Source organism: Toxorhynchites rutilus, chromosome 2, assembly GCF_029784135.1.
Source record: "Toxorhynchites rutilus septentrionalis strain SRP chromosome 2, ASM2978413v1, whole genome shotgun sequence".
NCBI lineage: Eukaryota > Metazoa > Arthropoda > Insecta > Diptera > Culicidae > Toxorhynchites > Toxorhynchites rutilus.
The window spans coordinates 245,416,679-245,436,647 of NC_073745.1; the positions used below are offsets into that span (position 1 = coordinate 245,416,679).

At 40.3% G+C, this 19,969-nt stretch overlaps 1 protein-coding gene across 1 annotated transcript; it reads right to left on the reverse strand.

The window, feature by feature from the left end:
- Window positions 1-967: 967 nt before the first annotated feature.
- LOC129766786 (uncharacterized) lies at window positions 968-6,019 on the reverse strand. The gene is made up of 3 exons (XM_055767382.1): window positions 5,279-6,019; window positions 4,316-5,230; window positions 968-1,045 (listed from the first exon to the last, which is right to left on the reverse strand). Exons 1-3 carry the CDS (start codon window positions 6,017-6,019, stop codon window positions 968-970), a joined length of 1,734 nt encoding a protein of 577 aa, XP_055623357.1.
- Between the last annotated feature and the right edge of the window lie 13,950 nt (window positions 6,020-19,969).

Sequence of the window (19,969 nt, forward strand, 5' to 3'; positions counted from 1 at the left end):
ATCCGATAGATCAGGTTCAAATCTATCTTCCACATTGTTAAATACAGCTGGGAATGTGCTTACAGCTAAGTAATGACCAAAAGAGAGGGTCGATATAGGGAAATTATTTATTTCTATGCTGAGAAATGTGCGACCAAATTATAACTGAAACAGGCTTTAGGAGTTAACAGTAAGATGACTTCCAGAATGAAGCAAGAGACTGTGTCCGCGGGTTCTAGAAAAATGGAAAAAGAGCAATATCGGTCGGTGATACGATTCTTGTTTTTGGAAGGGAAATCGCGCAGCGGAATCAAGAAGCGCGTGGATGCTACATACGGTGACTCTTCCCCTTCGATGGCGACCGTCAAAAATTGGCTTAACGACTGTAACCGCGATTCTTCGGGTTTTGCGAAATAGGAAATAAGTACTCTAGATTAGCGTTGCGAAAATACTTAGCTTTATTGCTCCGCCGAGTATAAGTATGTACTACGATATTCGGTGTGATGCGTATACGAATTTATTCACCACTAAGAGATCGACTACTGTGCAGTTTGGCTTTTTATAGTAATGCGGGAAAACTACTACACAGGCAATTATTGAAACATCCAGCGATACAATATCGATAACAATGATTTCGAGCAGTAATAGTTCCATAAATTACGTAACGCGTTAACATGCCGGCCACCGTTAAAAAGGCGTCTTTTTAACAATTCAATTATAAATTATCTATCTGTCTAAATTCACGGTATACTTCAGTTCCACTTAATTCATTTCTAGTAACTGAGTGTAAACGTTTCTTTTAAAATTCTGCTTCTCCTCCTTTCTTCGTATTCTGGTTACTGCTTGCAAGTGATTTCGGGTTCCATCGGTTCATCGTCTTCTGGGTTTGACTCCTTCTTCAAATCGTGTGTGTCTCCTGGGTGTGGCTCCTTCTCCGAACACTCGGTTGCCTATGAATGGACCTTGGCAGTTTGGTTAGCGGGATTCATCAAGCGGTGGATTTTCTTCGTCCTGGACCATTAACGCTGGAGCCCTTGGTACCATCGCTCGTCGTTGCTGGATTATACTGGAATAAAACATGGGCGGCTTTTTAAACAGTAATGAAGCATTAAAACAACACTTAACTGGATGGAGGCAACCGGCCTCCACGGGTCCTAAACCTTAGGACGATGATCCTGATTTGTGCGAATGAAGATTGAAAAGTGTATCTGCTCCAGTTTACTCTGATGATATTGCAACAGTTCCACCTCAGCAGGGCAGCACCTTATTGCCTGGTTCTCAATTGGGGGGTTGCTCTTGGTTGTGGGTTGGAGCAAACGATCGTCGACCGATGGAAGATGGAACATTCTATTAGTTTTTTCATAATTTATTAAATTAACAAGACTTACACGGATGGAAGGCCCTCAGACCTCCCAGCGTTGCGCAGTGGTATCCTGCGATCGTTGACGTTTTATATTTCTGCGTCTGATTCAGTGGCCTTGCCACTCGATGACTGCGTAGGCTGTTGTATAGGTAAGATGCAGATCTTGGAGATGCTTCGGCGAAATTCACCATCCTTCGTGCGTACTGTTACAACACGCACATTGTTGTCCGTTCCCTTGAAAACATGTAGAACTCGTCCATATCTCCATTTGAGTGGAGGAAGATTGTCGTCCTTCAGCAATACCATGGTGTTTTGCTCAATGTTGTTACGTTGACGTGTCCATCGCGTTCGTGGTTGTAAACCGGATAAATATTCCGCCTGCCACTGCTTCCATATTCTGCGAACATACTCTTGGGTTTGTTGCCAACGGTCTAGTCGATTTGATGGTTCGGTCTCAAGACTAGGTTCTTGTATGGCTGTCAGATTGCGATGTACTAAAAAATGCCCAGGAGTAAGAACTTCCAAGTCATTTGGATCTGTAGTGAGCTGTGTAAGTGGCCGAGAATTGAAGCAACTCTTAATTTGAGCAAGTATGGTAAGCAATTCGTCCATTGAGAGAATTATGTTGCCTATAGTACTTCGAAGATGTTTTTTCAGGGATTTCACAGCCGCTTCCCAGATCCCACCAAAATTTGGCGATCTAGGAGGAATGAATTTAAAATTTATGTTGTCGTTTACGCAAGTGTTGACTACGAGCTCTCGGTGTTGTTGGGACATAAATAATTTGTTAAGCTCCTGGAGTTCTCGCTGTGCGCCTTTGAAATTGAGTGCATTGTCGCATTCGATTGTTTCCGGTTTCCCTCTTCGAGCTACGAAGCGCTTTAAGGCGGCGATAAATGCATTGGTGGACAGATCCGCGACACATTCAATGTGAATTGCCTTGGTAACAAGGCAGACAAACACTGCTACATAACATTTTATCGGAGTGGCTCTCCGATTTGGGCGATAATGAAAAGGTCCACATAAGTCCACTCCCGTTCTTATGAATGGAAACGTTGGCGTTACACGCTCAGGGGGTAATTCTCCCATCAGTTGTTCTAAAATCTTTGGCTTGCTCCGGAAGCAATTGATGCAACTGTGAACAATTTGACGAGCTGTATTCCGAATACGAAGCGGCCAAAATCTCTGACGAACAACGGCTGTGAGCAATTGTGGTCCCGCGTGTAGAAATTTTTTATGATAATATGCCATCACAATTGCAGTGAGAGGGTGTTTAGCTGGGAGCACCATCGGATGTCGTTGATTATAAGAGACTGGAGCATTGCGCAGCCGGCCACCAACACGCAATATTCCATCTACAATTATTGGATAGAGTGATTTCAGACAGGAGTTAGCTTTAACTTGTCCATAGCGTCTGATTTGAGCGATATCTTGAGCGAAACATTCAGATTGAGCAATTTTTACGAGTAAGTGGGTGGCATTATTTATCTCGGAAGTCGATAATATGTTTTGAATATTATGAATATTATGAATAAATCTTTGCAACAATGCAACCACACGTGTCAATTTTGTGAATGACGAATACAACGAAAAAATCTCATTTGGAGGTTTCGTTTGGGCGTAAAGAAATACACATCGTTCCTCCAATTCATTTGGAGGGAAGTTGTCTCCAGTTTGACGAGTGAGCGGAGGCCAAAAACGAGGCGATTGCGAAAGCCATGGAGGACCGTTCCACCAAATAGTGAATTCCTTCAATTCTCGCGTAACTTTTGAAAAGGTCCTATGTAACAAATGTAAACAAATCGAGTTAATAGATGCACGCTATTAGTTTTCAATCATTGAATGTATTACAAAAACAATCGTTCACGTATCTATGTTCTTCATCTTTTTACCGCCGATACAAAAAATATCCAATGTACAGATTCGGATTTTATGCGCCCGGCTGTTACTTCGGACGCCTCTTTTCTCCGACGCCCGAAACGTCCGAAGCAAGGCGCGTAGAAGTATATCCTAAGGTGGGCAAACTTGCTAAAACTCTTCAGCCATCTTGGAAGTCTACTGTGTTTTGTTTGTAAACAAAACACAATACGCTAGTGCCGAAGCTCGTTCCTGATCAGTCTGTCTCTTTCACGCTTCAAGCCAATAATTCCCCTTCTGCTTTCTTCCGTACTGTTTTCATATACCGCTCCCCTAACCAACTTAGTGACGAAACGGCCTCACCTAGTACCATAGACCCGTCTTGGTCCGAAGTAACAAAGCAGTCAAAACAATACGAAGTCGTACTTCGGTCGTGTTGAGTTTTTGTTTCTTACAGGTGTTGTTACCGATTTTAGTGCAATTCGACGAGTGATATCAATAATAATCTGCCTTTAGAATGAAATGCTGTTATTTGGATTGTTGTTTAGTAGTTACTTTCAAATTCTTATCGTGCAACGTAATATGTCCAATGTGCAAATGCGGGCAGTCAAAAGGTCCAATGTAACATTTTTCGCTCCTAGTCTTCAACTTTAATCTCAAATCACGGAACAACAGTTACGATTGATTTTTCAGAGTTATTCTTGACTGCTAGTGGTGAAAGAAGCGATAAAGATCGAAAGCTTTTAAGACAATTCGCGGGATAATGTTTGGGTCTTCAACTTCGTTTTTCTCGAGTTGACGAAAATGTTACATTGGACCTTTTCAAAAGTTACGCGAGAATTGTTCAGGTGACATTCCGCGGGAAATTACGTCCGCAGGGTTTTCTATGCCTGGCACGTGTGCCCAAACACTGTTGACGGTAATTCGCTGGATTTCGGAAACACGATTGCCAACAAATGTTTTCCAGCGAGATGGACTGCCGGATATCCAATGGAGGACTATTGTTGAATCCGTCCAGAAGAAGGTCTTTACCTTCATTTTTATGCAAGATTGGACCTTTTCGTAAAGGTGACTAAGTAGAAGGGCTGCGCAAAGCTCAAGACGAGGAAGACATACAGTTGTGTCCTTCTTAGTTTTTCCAATTGGGGCGACCTTGGACTTCGCAGTCAATAAGCGTACATATATGGAACCGTCTGACGAGATTGTGCGAACGTAGATACATGCACCATACGCTCGTTCTGATGCATCACAAAATCCATGATATTCCGTGCACTCGTTGGTAAATGACGTCTTCATCCAACGTGGAATTTCTAGCTTCGCTAGATCACTAAGATTGTTGCAGAAGTTTATCCATCGAAGATGGTAATTATCATTCAGTGAATCGTCCCAGTCATTCCCTTCCTTCCAAAGTTCTTGCATGAATAATTTAGCTTCAATAACTACTGGGCCTACTAGCCCCAGAGGGTCGAACAGTCGTGCAATGTCCGAGAGAACAACACGTTTTGTAAGTGGCAAATTTCGACTGTGCTTTGGAATCTCGAAAAGAAATTTGTCTGATAATATGTCCCATTTTAGACCAAGGGTCTTTATCGATGCGCATGAAGAATCAAGTTCAAAAAGAGTGCGTTCATCCCTCAGGTGTATTGGGATTGATTCTAATATTTCGTGGCTATTGGAAGCCCATTTGCGAAACTGAAGACCAGCAGAATTTGCCAGTTCAATTAGTTGACTGCACAGTTCTTTCCCCTTGTTGATGCTATCTGCACCGCTTAGCAAATCATCCATATATACATCGTTGCGAATTATCACTGCGGCTTCTGGATAAATTATTGATCCATCTTCTCCTAATTTTTGCAGACATTTTGTTGCAAGATATGGAGCTGCAGAGGTACCATAAGTGACCGTTGTCAATTGATACGTTTGAAGCGGCTGAGTTGGCGAATCTCTCCACACAATACGTTGTAACGGTTGATCAGCTTCTGCTACGAGAATTTGCCTATACATCTTCTCAATATCGGCGATAATAGCAAACTGTGGTATGCGAAATCTCAAAATAATACTCAGTAAATCGTCTTTTACCTGAGGTCCAACCATAAGTGCATCATTGAGTGAAACTCCCGTGTCTGACGAACAGGAAGCGTCAAAAACAACACGCAGTTTTGTCGTTATACTATCAGGTTTCACGACACAGTGATGGGGAATGTAGTAGGTAAGAATAGATTGTCCAGGTTCATTAGCATCATCGATCAATTTCATGTGACCCAACTGTGCATACTCATGGATAAACTTCGAATAAGCTTCCTTCAATTCGGGATTGGAGAGGAGACGGCGTTCAAGAGACATAAAGCGACGACTGGCAATATTCTTGGAATTTCCAATGCGGGAGATAACAGCTTCCTTCTTGGGTAAAGCTACGACGAAACGACCAGAAGAGTCTCGTGCTGTCGTTTTGGCGAAGTGTTCTTCGCAGAGAGATTCTTCTCTAGATAACACACTCTTCGTTTGACACGATTCGATTTCCCAAAATCGTACCAATTGTTGTTCGATAAACGGAATACTCTCATGAGCAACATTCGCTATAGATGGCTGTATGTGTTGACTACTAACCCTTCCAGAAACAATCCAACCTAAAGCGGTGTTCTGCAGCAGAGGTTGGTTTGGACCAAATTTAATTTGACCATCTCGTAATAGGTCATAAAATATTTCTACTCCAATAATTAAATCGATTTTGCTCCTTTCGTTAAATAAAGGATCAGCGAGAACAATATCAGTTGGAATATCAAGATGAGAAATATCAATCTTTTGATGTGGCAATTCCATCGTAATTTTTGGTAAGATGTTAAATTTCCAGGTAGCATCCACGTCTGCTCGATGCGATTGAACTCGAACGATTGTTGAGTATTAGGATGCGGTAGACGATAAACCAATACCACTGATTGGCACGAATTCCTTGATTCGCTTTACGTGCAGTTTCCGAATTAATTGTTCCGAAATGAAATTCAATTGTGATCCTGAATCCAGGAGAGCGCGTGCCATCACGAAATATCCTGAAGGGTCAAGAACCTTGACGAGTGCCGTCGATAGTATTACGGTTGAGTTAATTGGATGCTGTTTATTATCAAAAGGCATCGAAAGATAACTTGTCGAAGTAGTTGGTTGTGTAGGAATGGCGGGTGTTGTGGGGGTTTGGTTCTCAGTACGCGACTGCGGATTGTACAATTGCAAAGGTTGTAAGTTTCTATTCTGAATTACTGTATCAGACGTAATATATTTCGAAGGTTGAGATTTATTCGATTGGTTTGGCGGTATAGGTAAACGTTGGTAGTGTAACATTGTATGATGTTTTTGGTTGCATATCCGACATGCTCCGCTAGTGCAGTTTTTGACGATATGTGACGATGAGAGGCAGTTTATGCAAAGAGCATTTTTCTTGGTGGCTTCAAACCGTTGTGTTTGAGACATTTTTCGAAATAGTTCGGATTGGAAGGGAGAATGTGTCGATTGCTTGCAAAACGGACATGATTTGTGTAGGTTAGTGACTGCTGAATTAACCGATGATGGTTTCATAATTGTTGTAGTACTAGAACGAGACGTAGCACTGGGGCGATACGTATCATTTGATCGCGCCTTCGAGGCAGCAACAGACTGAAGAACTAGGATGTGGTCGTGTAAAAAATCGATAAGTTCTGTATAGGTTGGAACGCTAGATGATTTTCTATGCGTCTCCCAGTAACGCAATGTAGCGGAATCGAGACGAGAGGACAGCATAAATACTAACAGTGTACTCCACTCAACTGGAGATTCCCCTGCCTTCTCAAGCATTCTGAGATTTCTTTCGTATTCGTCGACGAGACGATTCAGCGACTCATAGCATTCCCTTCGCAAAGGCTCCACAGCGAAAAGAGATTCTACATATGATTTAACAATCAGATATTTATTTTCATACCGACGTTGCAATAGCTCCCATGCTATTGAATAGTTGTCTGAGGTTATTTCTATAGCCTCAACCACACGCTTTGCATCTCTAGACAATGAGGATATCAGGTATGAAAATTTTTCGATGTTAGTAAGATGATTATTTGATTCGATAAGGGACATAAATGCATCTCTGAATGTCATCCATTCTTTTATTGAACCGTCAAAATGAGGCAGCTTAATCTCGGGCAATTTGACGCGAGATTGTAATAACACAGACGAATGATTAATTTGATTGTTGGCTCTTTGTTCGTCACAGTGTTTGATCCTTCCAATTTCAGAAACAAGAAAACTCTTCAATTTCAAATAATTGAGCTCGAATTCCGCACGTGCATTCTGTTTTATAACATCTAACTCTTTCGTTTGTTCGTCTTCATCATCTTCTTCCAAAAGCTCTAATTCAAGTTTAATTTCTACAAACTGCTGGAAAATATTTTCTAATCTTTCCTTCCAAACTTCAAGCTTGTCCTTATCAGTATCTATCGAATAATTTTGTATCACGCGGTCAAGCGTTTTAAGTGAATCTGAACAAAAACGCTCTTGTTTTGTAAGCCTTCTCAAATCGGAAGCCATTGCTTTTATCGAACAATAGAGTTCACTACAACAATATCGCTGGAACAATGGATTACATACAATACACTAGAACAATAGATTCCACTGCAACAATAGCGCTAGAACAATAGACTCCACGTGTCTGTCAAATGCCAACCAAACTATGCAACCTTTTCAGAAAAATCTCACCTTAATTTTTTCATTCGTTATGCAAAAATCAGTGATCCAGCCGGTTGGTTAGTATTCAGTAATTCCTTAAAAAATCATGCAATTCTCGCTTAACTTTTGAATAGGTCCTATGTAACAAAAGTAAACAAATCGAGTTAATGGATGCACGCTCTTAGTTCATGTATCTTCTTTCTTTCTTTGTTTTTAAGAGGCTTTAAACTTTGCAGTTCATTCGCCTCTAATACATGTATCTATCTTCTTCATCTTTTTATCGCCGATACAAAAAATATCCAATGTGCAGATTCGTATTTTAAGCACTCGGCTGTTACTTCGGACGCCACTTTCCTCCGACGCTCGGAACGTCCGAAGTAACAAAGCAGTCAAAACAACACAAAGTCGTACTTCGGTCGTTTTGGGTTTTTGTTTCTTACAGGCGTTGTTAGCGATTTCAGTGCAATTCAACGAGTGATAACAACAATAATATGTCTTTAGAACGAAATACTGATATTTGAATTGCTGTTTAGTAGTTAGTTTCAGATTCGCATCGTGCAACGTAATATGTCCAATGTGCAAACGCGGCAGTCAAAACGTCCAATGTAACATTTTTCGTTCCTAGGCTTCAAATTTGAGCTCAAATCACTGAACAACAGTTACGATTGATTTTTCAGAGTTATTCTTGACTGCTAGTGGTGAAAGTAGCGATAGAGATCGATACCTTTCAATACAATTCGCAGATTAATGTTCGGGTCTTCAACTTCGTTTTTCTCGAGTTGACGAAAATGTTACATTGGACCTTTTCAAAAGTTACGCGAGAATTGTACCTACAGTCTCGCAGATTATCGCGTCGAACCAAACCGCAACACGCTACGGTATTGAGCACGCTGTCCAGCCACGCTACCCAAACCAAGCCGTTCGGGTGTAACAATAGATGGGAAATGATGATACACACGCCTGTTGCACGACAACTTTTGCAATATAGATGGAACGCGCCACTCCGTAATTTTGAGGATTCTCCGCAATACACAACCACGGGTACAGTTTACAGTTTTCTGGTTGAACACTTCGTTTTAACTGTACAATTTTCAAGTTCACTTTTTCAATTTTTTCTTTCTACTTCTATCACTTTAGTTTTTTTAGACAGTTCTTCAGACAGTCGATATTTGATCACACATGTGATCCACAGAATACGATTTATCACTATATCACTCCGAACCGACCGATAGCTAATCACGAGTACTATTTCCAACAGAGTCTTTTATCCGGTTCGAAGGACCAAAAACTAATGTAACCGCGATTCTTCGGGTTTTGCGAAATAGGAAATAAGTACTCTAGATTAGCGTTGCGAAAATACTTAGCTTTATTGCTCCGCCGAGTATAAGTATGTACTACGATATTCGGTGTGATGCGTATGCGAATTTATTCACCACTAAGAGATCGACTACTGTGCAGTTTGGCTTTTTATAGTAATGCGGGAAAACTACTACACAGGCAATTATTGAAACATCCGGCGATACAATATCGATAACAATGATTTCAAGCAGTAATAGTTCCATAAATTACGTAACGCGTTAACAACGACTTTCAACGTGGTCGCACGTCAGTTTTTGATCAGCCACGCCCAGGGGCCCCGAAAACGGCTACCACGAAGGATAACGTGACAAAAATCCACAATCTCGTATTGGCAGACCGCCGATTGCGCGAGATAGCTAAAACAGTAGGCATCTCAAAACACCGCGTGGATCATATCCTGCATGAAATTTTGGTAATGAGAAAGCTGTCGGAGCAATGGGTGCCGCAACCGTGAGACCACTTCAGAGCAGTGTTTGACGCTGTTTAAGCGCAATCCAAAGAAGTTTCTGCGTCGTTTCGTAACCGTCGACGAAACATGGATCCACTGATACACGCCAAGGAACAGTCGAAACAAAGGATTTCACCCGGCGAACGTGCTCCGAAGAAGGCGAAGACTGTCCTATCGGCCGGAAAGGTGATGGCCACCGTTTTCTGGGATTCACAAGGTGTGATCTACATCGACTACCTCGAGAAGGGCAAAACGGTCACAGGGTTCTACTAAAGGGGGTGTCACATCAAATTGCATCACGGAAAAAACGCTGTAGAAATTTAATTTTTAGGAATTATATCTTCAGCTTTCGCTTATAATCAGATAAGAGTGTATAGATCACGTTGGCCATGCTTCACTGTCAATTTTTCGTAAATTTAGAAAAATGTCGTCGAACGAAAAAGAGCGTCGTGAATTAATCCTGTGCACTCATTTCGAGAATCCGGAGTTGTCATATCGGGACATCGGTAAGATGCTGGGAATCGTCCAATTCACGGTCAGCAGAGTACTAAAACGATCCTTCGAGAACCTAACCATCGACCGTAAGGTGAAGAACAGCAAAAATGGATGCTCCGTCAGTGAAAAAGATCACAAGCGCGTAGTTAAGCAGTTTAGACGTGATCCGAGAAGTTCGGTCCGGGATGTCGCCAATAAGCTGAATTTGTCAAGTTCATTCGTCCAGCGGACCAAGCAGCGGGAGGACCTTCGTACATACAAGGTTCAGAAGGCTCCTAACCGCGACGAAAGGCAAAACATGGTGGGGAAGACGCAAGCCCGGAAGCTGTACACCGAAATGCTGACGAAGCCGCATTGCCTGGTAATGGACGACGAAACCTACGTCAAAGCGGACTTTCGTCAGCTGCCGGGCCCTTTTGTTCTTCTCCGCAAAGGACAAATTCAGCGTTCCGGAGGAGATACGCAAGCAGAAACTATGCAAGTTTGCCAAAAAGTACATGGTGTGGCAAGCGATCTGCTCTTGCGGAAAGCGGAGCGCCCCCTTCGTGAAGACCGGCACGGTAAACGGGCATGTTTACCTTAAGGAGTGCCTACAGATGCGCTTACTACCACTATTGAAGCAGCACGAGGGCCCGACCATCTTCTGGCCGGATCTCGCTTCGTGCCACTATTCAAGAGACGTGTTGGAGTGGTACGAAGCCAACGGGGTCACCTTCGTGCCAAAGGAAATGAACCCGCCCAACGCGCCGAAGCTTCGCCCAATAGATATTGGGCGATTATGAAGCAGGCCCTCCGGAAGAACCCAAAAGTTGTCAAATCGGAGGCGGACTTCAAGAGAACATGAATTTCTGTTAAAAAAAAAACTACAACCTGACGTTGTACAGAACCTTATGGACGGGGTAAAGAGGAAGGTGCGAGCATACGGGCTTGGGCTCAAAGTATGAATAAAAAGAAAATGCCAAAAGTTGTTTAATAGTTTTTATTTTACTGTCTAAAATTTTCAAAAGGATCGGTCTACTGGGCGAATTTCTACAGCGTTTTTTCCGTGATGCAATTTGATGTGACACACCCTTTATGCCGAATTTTTGGGCCGATTCGACGCCGAATTACAGAAAAAACGGCCCCATTTGGCGATGAAAAAGGTGCTCTTCCACCATGACAACGCACCGGCTCACACCTCCACCTTCGCCACGGTCGAATTGCACTACGAACTGCTGCCCCATCCACCGTATTCCACAGATTTGGCCCCGTGCGACTATTTTTTGTTTCCAAACTCAAAAAAGTCACTCGCCAGGCAGAAATTTGAGTAGAATAAGGAGGTTGTGCGACATCTATTACGGAGGAATCACCCAACACGCTCTTTCGTTGCCGTTGGTAAGTCAAATGGGGCGATGCTTTTTCCTGTATGACTGGATATGGGTAACGTGGGTGTGTGTGCATCAAGTATATGCATAAAAAAGGTGGGATATGTTTGGGATATGTGAGGCATAACATGCGATATCAGCCAGGTTAATATTAGAGCTTGTGGTGCCACCCAGAGGTCATCGCCGCCACGGAGGCCTACTTTGCAGACCTCGAGGAAACGTATTTTTCAGATGGATTGAAGAAGTTGGAACATTGCTAGATCAAGTGTATCGAGTTAAAAGAAGACTATGTTGAAAAATAAATCACCACTTTTCCAAAATTTTTGTTTTCGATTGGTGATCATCCTGAAATTCGTACATTCTTAATGTGGGACTTACCATTGCCGTTTTACTCAGATGTTTTTGAACAATAATATCAGAGCTGTCATGGGAATCTTGAAGGTTATCTGATGGATTTTTTTTTTCAATGTATTGTCATTTGAAAAATCTACGGTGCATGTCCACTATTTGTGGTAGACTCGCTATGACTGCCCATATGAAAATAGAGAAATTTGTATTGAACGTTGTTACGAAAGATTACGTATAAAAACTTTTTTATAAAAATTATAATAAACAGTTAATTGAAGATTTATTTATTTATTTAGTTTTTATGTGGGGTCTAGAGGCACGGATAGAAGCTTGACGTAGGATTGTGATTATTGGGGACAATTGCTTTTCATGCTCCAAATGGTTGCACTGCAAAGTTCATTTGTGTCTGTACTGAATATTACGGGCTGTAAGAACTGAACCGGCAGAAAGAATCCGGGACCATAATTATTATTGTTGCCAGAGAAATACAGAAATACATTAAAAACAGCATTTTCTCCTCCACTGCCTTGTCGATACTGAAGGGTGTACCGTTTACAATCCGCACACACAAAATCCATTCTCAAAATGTGAGTTTTTATTCGATTATCACCAATTTTTTTTAGAAATTAGTGAAGCTTAGTCAACATACCGGAATACCGTCACATAAAAATCCATTATTTCCCTGCTTTAGAACTTTGGCGACAGATTAGTTTTTTTCCATACGCATTATTTAAATTATTTAATTGTTAAATATTTTAATTCCTCAAATCTTTACCGCCGTCGCGATTAGAGTTCAATATAAAGTAGGTACGATAAATAATATAACATAGGGAATATATTGCCGGTCAGAATAATTTTAGAAGAATTTTCTCGGTTACCTAGTCAAGTTTCGATATGTATCGTCGGTTCGATTAGTTTTAGAAATAATTCCTCGGTTAGCTTGTCAGGTTCCCAAGAATAGTTTTTGCCGTCGCGATTGGAGTCTGATGAAACGCACGCACGATAAATATCGAAATATTATATATCCCCGATCCGATTAATATTAATTTTCTCTGTTACCTTGTCAGGTTTCCCAAGAATAATTTTCTCCCACCGCGATTGAAGTTCCATCAAGAGTAGGCACAATAGATAACGAAACCGAAACCTCCGGATCGATTAATTTTAGAAGGTTTTTTCCGGTTACCTTTTGAAGTTTCCAAAGAATAATTTCCGCCGATGAGAGTTTGATGAAGAGTAGGCACGACAAATAACGAAATATATTGTCAGTTCGATTAATTTTGAAAGAATTTTTTGGGTTACCTTGTCAGGTTTCCCAAGAATAATTTTCTAAAAAAAAAGATGCGCATTCAACACGTGATGAATGTTGTGAAACATAATATTTTCGCAATTTCGTTTCGTCGTTTGGTTGATAGTTAGCATTTACATAATCACATCACTTACCTCAGTGAATCTTGATTCATACCTCTTCCCACTAGCAATAATCCCTCCCATGATATTCGCTAGGGAACCACGCTATAGAGGAGACCCTTCTGGCCTTCGGACGGCGAATATCATACTAACATTCCTTCCCTTACCCTGGTGACTGTAAGGACGTGGCAGGCGTCGTTAATGACCATTTAAAGCTTGAATCGCCGAAAAACGCACAACGAGAATGATTTGCTAGTCCTAAGCGTCGTTCTGTGTGTTCTTTGTGCAATTTGATTGGGTCAGGTCAATCACGGAGAGCAACTACGAATTGTACAGTCTACCCAAGCCCAAGCTCAAGATTATCACCAAATTTTCTGAGAGTAAAAAAAACAATTAAAGTTAGTTTTGGTATCATTCGTTTAATTTATTTCGCCTTTATATCCGAATCCGTGAACCTTGTCCTTAACCCCAGCCATAAGTTCTGAACAACCCCAGAATCGACAGTTTTTTGCATATTAATCCATGCTTTCCTCATCTCTTCTACATTCTTCATCACTTCAGGTCATTTTAGAAGGTGTCCCTTCAGAATGGCCCAGTATTTTTCTATTGGGCGCAGTTCCGGAGTGTTTGGGGGATTCAGATCTTTCAGCACGAAATCTACACAATTCGCCTTAGACCACTCTGGCACGTCTTTCGTGTAGTGGCATGATGTCAAAACCGGCCAAAAGATCGTCGGACTGTAGTGAGCCTTCAGGAGAGGGAGAAGCCGATTTTAAATACACTCTTCCAAATATACCTGTCCATTCATGGTGCTTGCGGTAACAAAAGATGCAAGTACACATCGCTTGCCAAGTTAAGAACTTCTTGGCAAACTTCGATATCTTCTTTATCCGGAGGTTCTCGAGAACATCCAACCTATACTTGGCAGTCACATACAGGTTTCCTAAAATCTGGTCGAAGTCCGCCTTCACATAAGTCTCGTCATCCATTACACAGCAGTGTGATTTCGTTAACTTCTGGTCGTACAACTTTCGGGCATGGCTTTGTGCGACCGTATTCTGTTTCTCGTCACAGTTTTGGGACTCCTGAACCTCAAACATACGTAGTCCAACTCGAGTTTTGGTATTCTGCACAGAAGTTTTGCTCACATGCAACTTTTAGTCACATCTCGAACTGCGGCGTTCGGTTTCCGTTTAAAGGCCCCAACCACACGTTTGTGATCGTTCTCGTTGACCTAACGGTTTTTCTCCGGATCTTCGCTACCGATCAACAGTCAGACGTTCTTCGAACCATTTTTTGATACCAGACACCGATATTTGATCAGTACACGTTGATCAAATTTTATCTGCCAAGAAGAGTCAAATATTTAGCTTCGGCCAAACAATGTATGAGCACCTTTATCTTTGTAGATAGAGGTAAATATAGTTCGACAATGTTATAGCCCCAGTTATTTTATCGACTTTGTAGAACTAAGTTTTTTCTATCTTTTAATACAACCGATTTAGCGCTTTTGTTCTAAGTTGCAGTGGGGTCACCATGAAAAAAACGAATTGTTTCCTCTAACTTTTATATTCAAAATTCTACATGCAAACTGCCTTCAGAAGACTTTTGGGGGTTACGATGCAGAAGAAATCTTACTGTCAATATCTTTATCCTACTCAATGTTTCCGATGTGTTTCCCTAAAAAATACGCTCTTAATTTGTATGTCGTTCTTTCTGGGACAAACATAAAAATGTTCTTTAGCGGTATTTGAAAGGGCATATTTGACTCTACATGTGATATTTTCAAAACTATGTTATTTTTTGTATTTTAGTAAACTAAATTCGAAATCATGAGTCTTTTTTTCTATCCCATTTATTTATTTAAGGCTCATTACCATACCATTACATATGGTACATTCACACAGTAGCCATTTAGGCGTAAGAGTATTCTGTCTGTTCTTCCATTATCCAGTTGGACCACCGGACAGCGGAGACAGTTGATTGATCATTGTTGAGTTATTTATAGAACAGCAGCCAGATGTGTCTTGCAGAGCAGAGCAGTTGTATGGATGAATCGATCTTATTTCGACCGTGGATCGATCTCCATCGCTGATGATTGTTGCGTGGACGAAGCTATTCTGTAACAACACAAAGATGGTCAATGAGGGTCCTGAGTTTTGAACTCACGATCGATCGCTTACTAAGCGAATGCGCAACCAATGTGGCTACGGAGACCCCCATGAGTTTTTGGGTAAAAAAAATATCAATAACTTTGGGTAGGATTAAGATATTAACAAGTTCTGCATTATAAAAATTTGTCTTGATAAGCTCCGAAAGTCGTCCGAAGACAGTTTTGATGTACATTTTGAAATATAAAAGTTGGATGAAAAAAACATTTTTTACATGATGGTTACCCTTATGCAACTTAGATAGAAAGCTCTAAAAACAACATTGTCGAAGATCGTTATTCTCTGGAGTCTAGACGAAAACTAACTTGGTACATATGTTGGAGCGCCCATTTTAATGTTGACCTCTATAGATAGAGGTAAACATAGTTCGACAATGTTGTATCTTCAGGTATTTTAATCAGTTTTTTTGCTATGTTACATTAAGGTGACCATGAAAAAACGGGTTTTTATCTAATCCTTATATTTTAAACCCGACGAACTTCGTCCCGCCCAAAATAATTGTTTGATATGAGTTCTTTAGAACAAATTTCTAAACTTTTTATCATAACATTGTTCTATGGGTAGAATATATATATATATATATATATATATATATATATATATATACTAGCTGACCCGGCAAACTTCGTCCCGACCAAAATTTGTTTTTTGTTGTCAATACCTTCAAACATTAACGTTTTCTTACTATGAGCAAGTTCATGGGTCCAATCGCAAAACTGTTCATTGATTGATCTTCTAATCGACCCTGTGAGGAATTTAATTTTCCGAATTTTCCCTTCAGAGTTTTCCGAAAATTATCAATTGTCATGTTTGGTTGGAATATTTTTGGTTGAAATATGTGTAATATTTTTATGGGACCCCCTCTCCATTCCAGAGGGTTGTCATACCATAATAGAAACATTTATCATACCCAAAAACCCTCACATCCCAAAATATGCTTGATTAGTTCTCGAATTATGCAGTTTTGTGTTTCGTTTGTATGGCAGCCCCCCATTAGAGAGGGGGTTGGAGAGTCTAACCACCATAGAATCATTTATTGCACCCTAAAACCTCCATATGTCAAATTTCGGTTCATTTGCTTGATTAATTCCCGAGTAATTTAGAAATGTGTGTTTAATTTGTATGGCAGCCCCCCCCTTAGAGAAGGTGTAGGGGTCTCAAACTATCACGAATACCTTCCCCGGCCCCAAAAACCCCTACCAGTTTTCATGTTTGATCGGTTCAGTAGTTTCCGGGTCCTTAAGAATCAGACAGATAGATAGAAGATATAGGAGTGCGTTATTTCACCTGAAAATCCATTTCCACTTTCAATTCCGACCTTTCTTCAGAGTTTTCCGAATTTTTTCCGATTTTTCTCTCCAGAACATTGATATACGGGCAGAGACGAATACATCAAAATAAAGATGGCTCAAATCGGACGATTCCTTCCTCGGGTTTCGCACTTAGCAACACATTTGCCTTACATTTATATTTATATAGATTGTACATCAAATTTGTCTTCGGACGACTTTCCGAGTATATAAAGGCAAACATTTTGCAATGCAGAACTGATCGGTGTCTTGATTCTACTTAAAATTATTAATGTTTCTACCAAAAACCTGATGATATAAAATTTAGATTACCCAGATACGAAAAAAAACATTGTGTCGGACTTTTCCGGGTTACTGGGTGAAAGAACTCTCGGCGACCCGTATGTGCCAAACGGAAGAAAAGTACGCGTTTTATACTTCAAACACTTTTGATATTTCACACGGAATTTATTTCTGCTGCTGCTGCGTATTGTATCACCGATAGTGATAAAAGGAGGCTGAGCCTGATCTCAGTTCCCTATTTATAGGCTAAGCTTTTTTCCCTTTCGTTTTCTATGCGTAGTAATGGAGAACTAATCGTAACGCACACTGTGTTCTTCGTGAATTCCAAAATCGCCCAACAAACATAGGACCCTATCCCAGAAGACGAGAAGAGCAGACGAGACAAGCAGACGAGCGCTTATCTCGTTTGTTTTCATATTCCAGAAGCCAAGCTCGAATAAAAACAGACGAGAAGCTCGTCTGGCTCGACGACCGTTTGGCCGCGCTCGCCGATGTCGTCGTAGAATCATCTAGTTTGTTTGATGTGTTTGTCCACCTTGTTGATTTAAAGCATTGCTATTCTTCTGTTACGCATTTATCTTCAAAAATTGTTCCACGGCTTAACTAAAGGCGGGATTCCACCTATTCGATTTGATGCATGCTACAAGTCAATGCTTCTTGCTTATTGAAGTGTATCATTCTATGACATAATTGGTATTGTTGAGCGATGTTGTCCTTATCCAATGGCTTGCGGATCGGTGCGGCGTGTGTAGCACAATGTTGGGGCAACTACATCATTTATTGACGATTATCATAATTCACCAGAATAATGGAACAACAAAATTATTGATTATAAAAACAATAACATCAAGACATATGTTGGAGCAGTGCGCGATCGCACATTACTGTGTAGTGGCTGAGGTGAAAACAAAATTTAAAAAAACGCGCAAGTATCATATCCATTGTTGTTTACATTTAACTTGTAGCATGTATCATGTTGAATAGGTCGAAATCCGCCTTAATATTGCATAAGCAATGCATATTTTCAACTGCTACAATCAAATTCAATTCAGTAATTGTAAAATTTTACAGACTTTCAAATGGGCCACTTCCGAACAACATAATCAAATGTAAACATTGAACTCATATCCAGGGATTTCAGATGACTTTTGAATAAATTAACACGAAACACGACACGAAAAGTTTTTTCACATCATATTGAACGAAAATGAATAATTCAAAATTAAATTTTGTGCATTTTTAATAAGCCAATGTTTTTTTCTATTGATTTACATTTTACAACAATGCGTTTCATTCGTCGTACCTAAATGTTTCGAAGTTTATTACTATGAATGTGAAAAAACTAGCGGCCTGATTCTACGCGGCGTGTGAGGTGAGATGACAATTGTCACATCACCATCACGCAACTCTCCTCACTCTATTCCTACAGTCGTTTCGGATGCCGTGAGAGGTTCATTTGATGTATGTGAGAGGATGAACAGCAAGTGACAAGGCGTTCATTCTGCTGGTTGCCAAATCTGATCAGAGATGCCACATTCGCACATGTGTTCACGAATTTGTAGACATTTAACTTTTATCATAACCTTTTATTCCTGCTGCAGGCTATTTAAAATAGTGACAAAACATTATTGATTCCATATGATAAACGAAGCTGGTCAGTATGTCAGACATTAGCACATATTTACAAATATTTCAGATTTTTATCGCATATATTTGAGAAAAAACATCTGGCATCCCAGAATTCTATTTGTTTCGCTCAGAGAGGTCAGATATTTGTTTTGCTGCAGTCAGTACCGTATCTATAGATCTGATTTAACCTGGCCTGTTGTTAGTGTATCAGGACATTCTGCCGAATTTGCAGGTATTTGATTTAGATTTGGTGAAACAGTTGATTGCATCCTGTAAAGTTTAGCATTTTTGTTTGTTTTGGTCGTAGTTGCTGCTGCTCTCTGCACTCTCAGTGTTAAATTGTTGCTCTGGCTCCGGCTCGGGCATATACCACGGCTTCTGAAATGGATATGCAGTTCGGTGACGATGACTCGCGGATAGATAGATGAAACACAAGACCCATATGATAGATATATTTTAGAGAAAATAAATAGATTTCATGAAATGAAAATAATTTCGGTGTGCTTATTCGTCCAATTGAGGAATAACAGACTCACTACCGCTTTCACAAAAAAACAAACTACTTGCAATTTGTCTTTCGTACTGTGAAAATTGAAGATAAATTGAATTTATTGATACATATAATACCATTACTATCGATTCTATACGACCCAAAAAAACACTTATTATTCCTCTTCCTTTTTTCATTTGTTTTCATGCACTGTCGACACCTCAAGACATGTCGACGATTGTCACCTAGAAATCCCAGTTCATGTGACAATCGTCACGTATATTTGAGAGCGGGAATAAAGTGAGAGTTCATTCAAGTGAGATTTCTCACGGCATACGCCTGGTGGAATCGCGTGACATAAGTGACAATTGTCATCTCACCTCACACGCCACGCAGAATAAGGCCGTAGATTACTTTATTGTATATCTGTAAATGGAAATACATGCATATAGATTTGATACTTTTCTTGATAAATCGTTGATTACAAACATTGGCTTCAATAAATCCATAATAACAAAACGTCTGAGTGATGAAACCATATGCTGGTAGAAAAAATATCAATGAAACCAAAATATATATGAATCTCATTCCTTCTTTCATGATTTTAGTATTTCGGCACTAAGAAGAGTATCGATTGATCAATTTTAAAAATGTTTGTTGTTTTACTCAAAATAAAAACATGTCCTCATATCTGACATTACTAATCATAAAGTGACAGAAGTCTCTTCAGTCTACCAAATAAAACATTTCAATGAAACTCGTGTACTGGAATAGGATATGA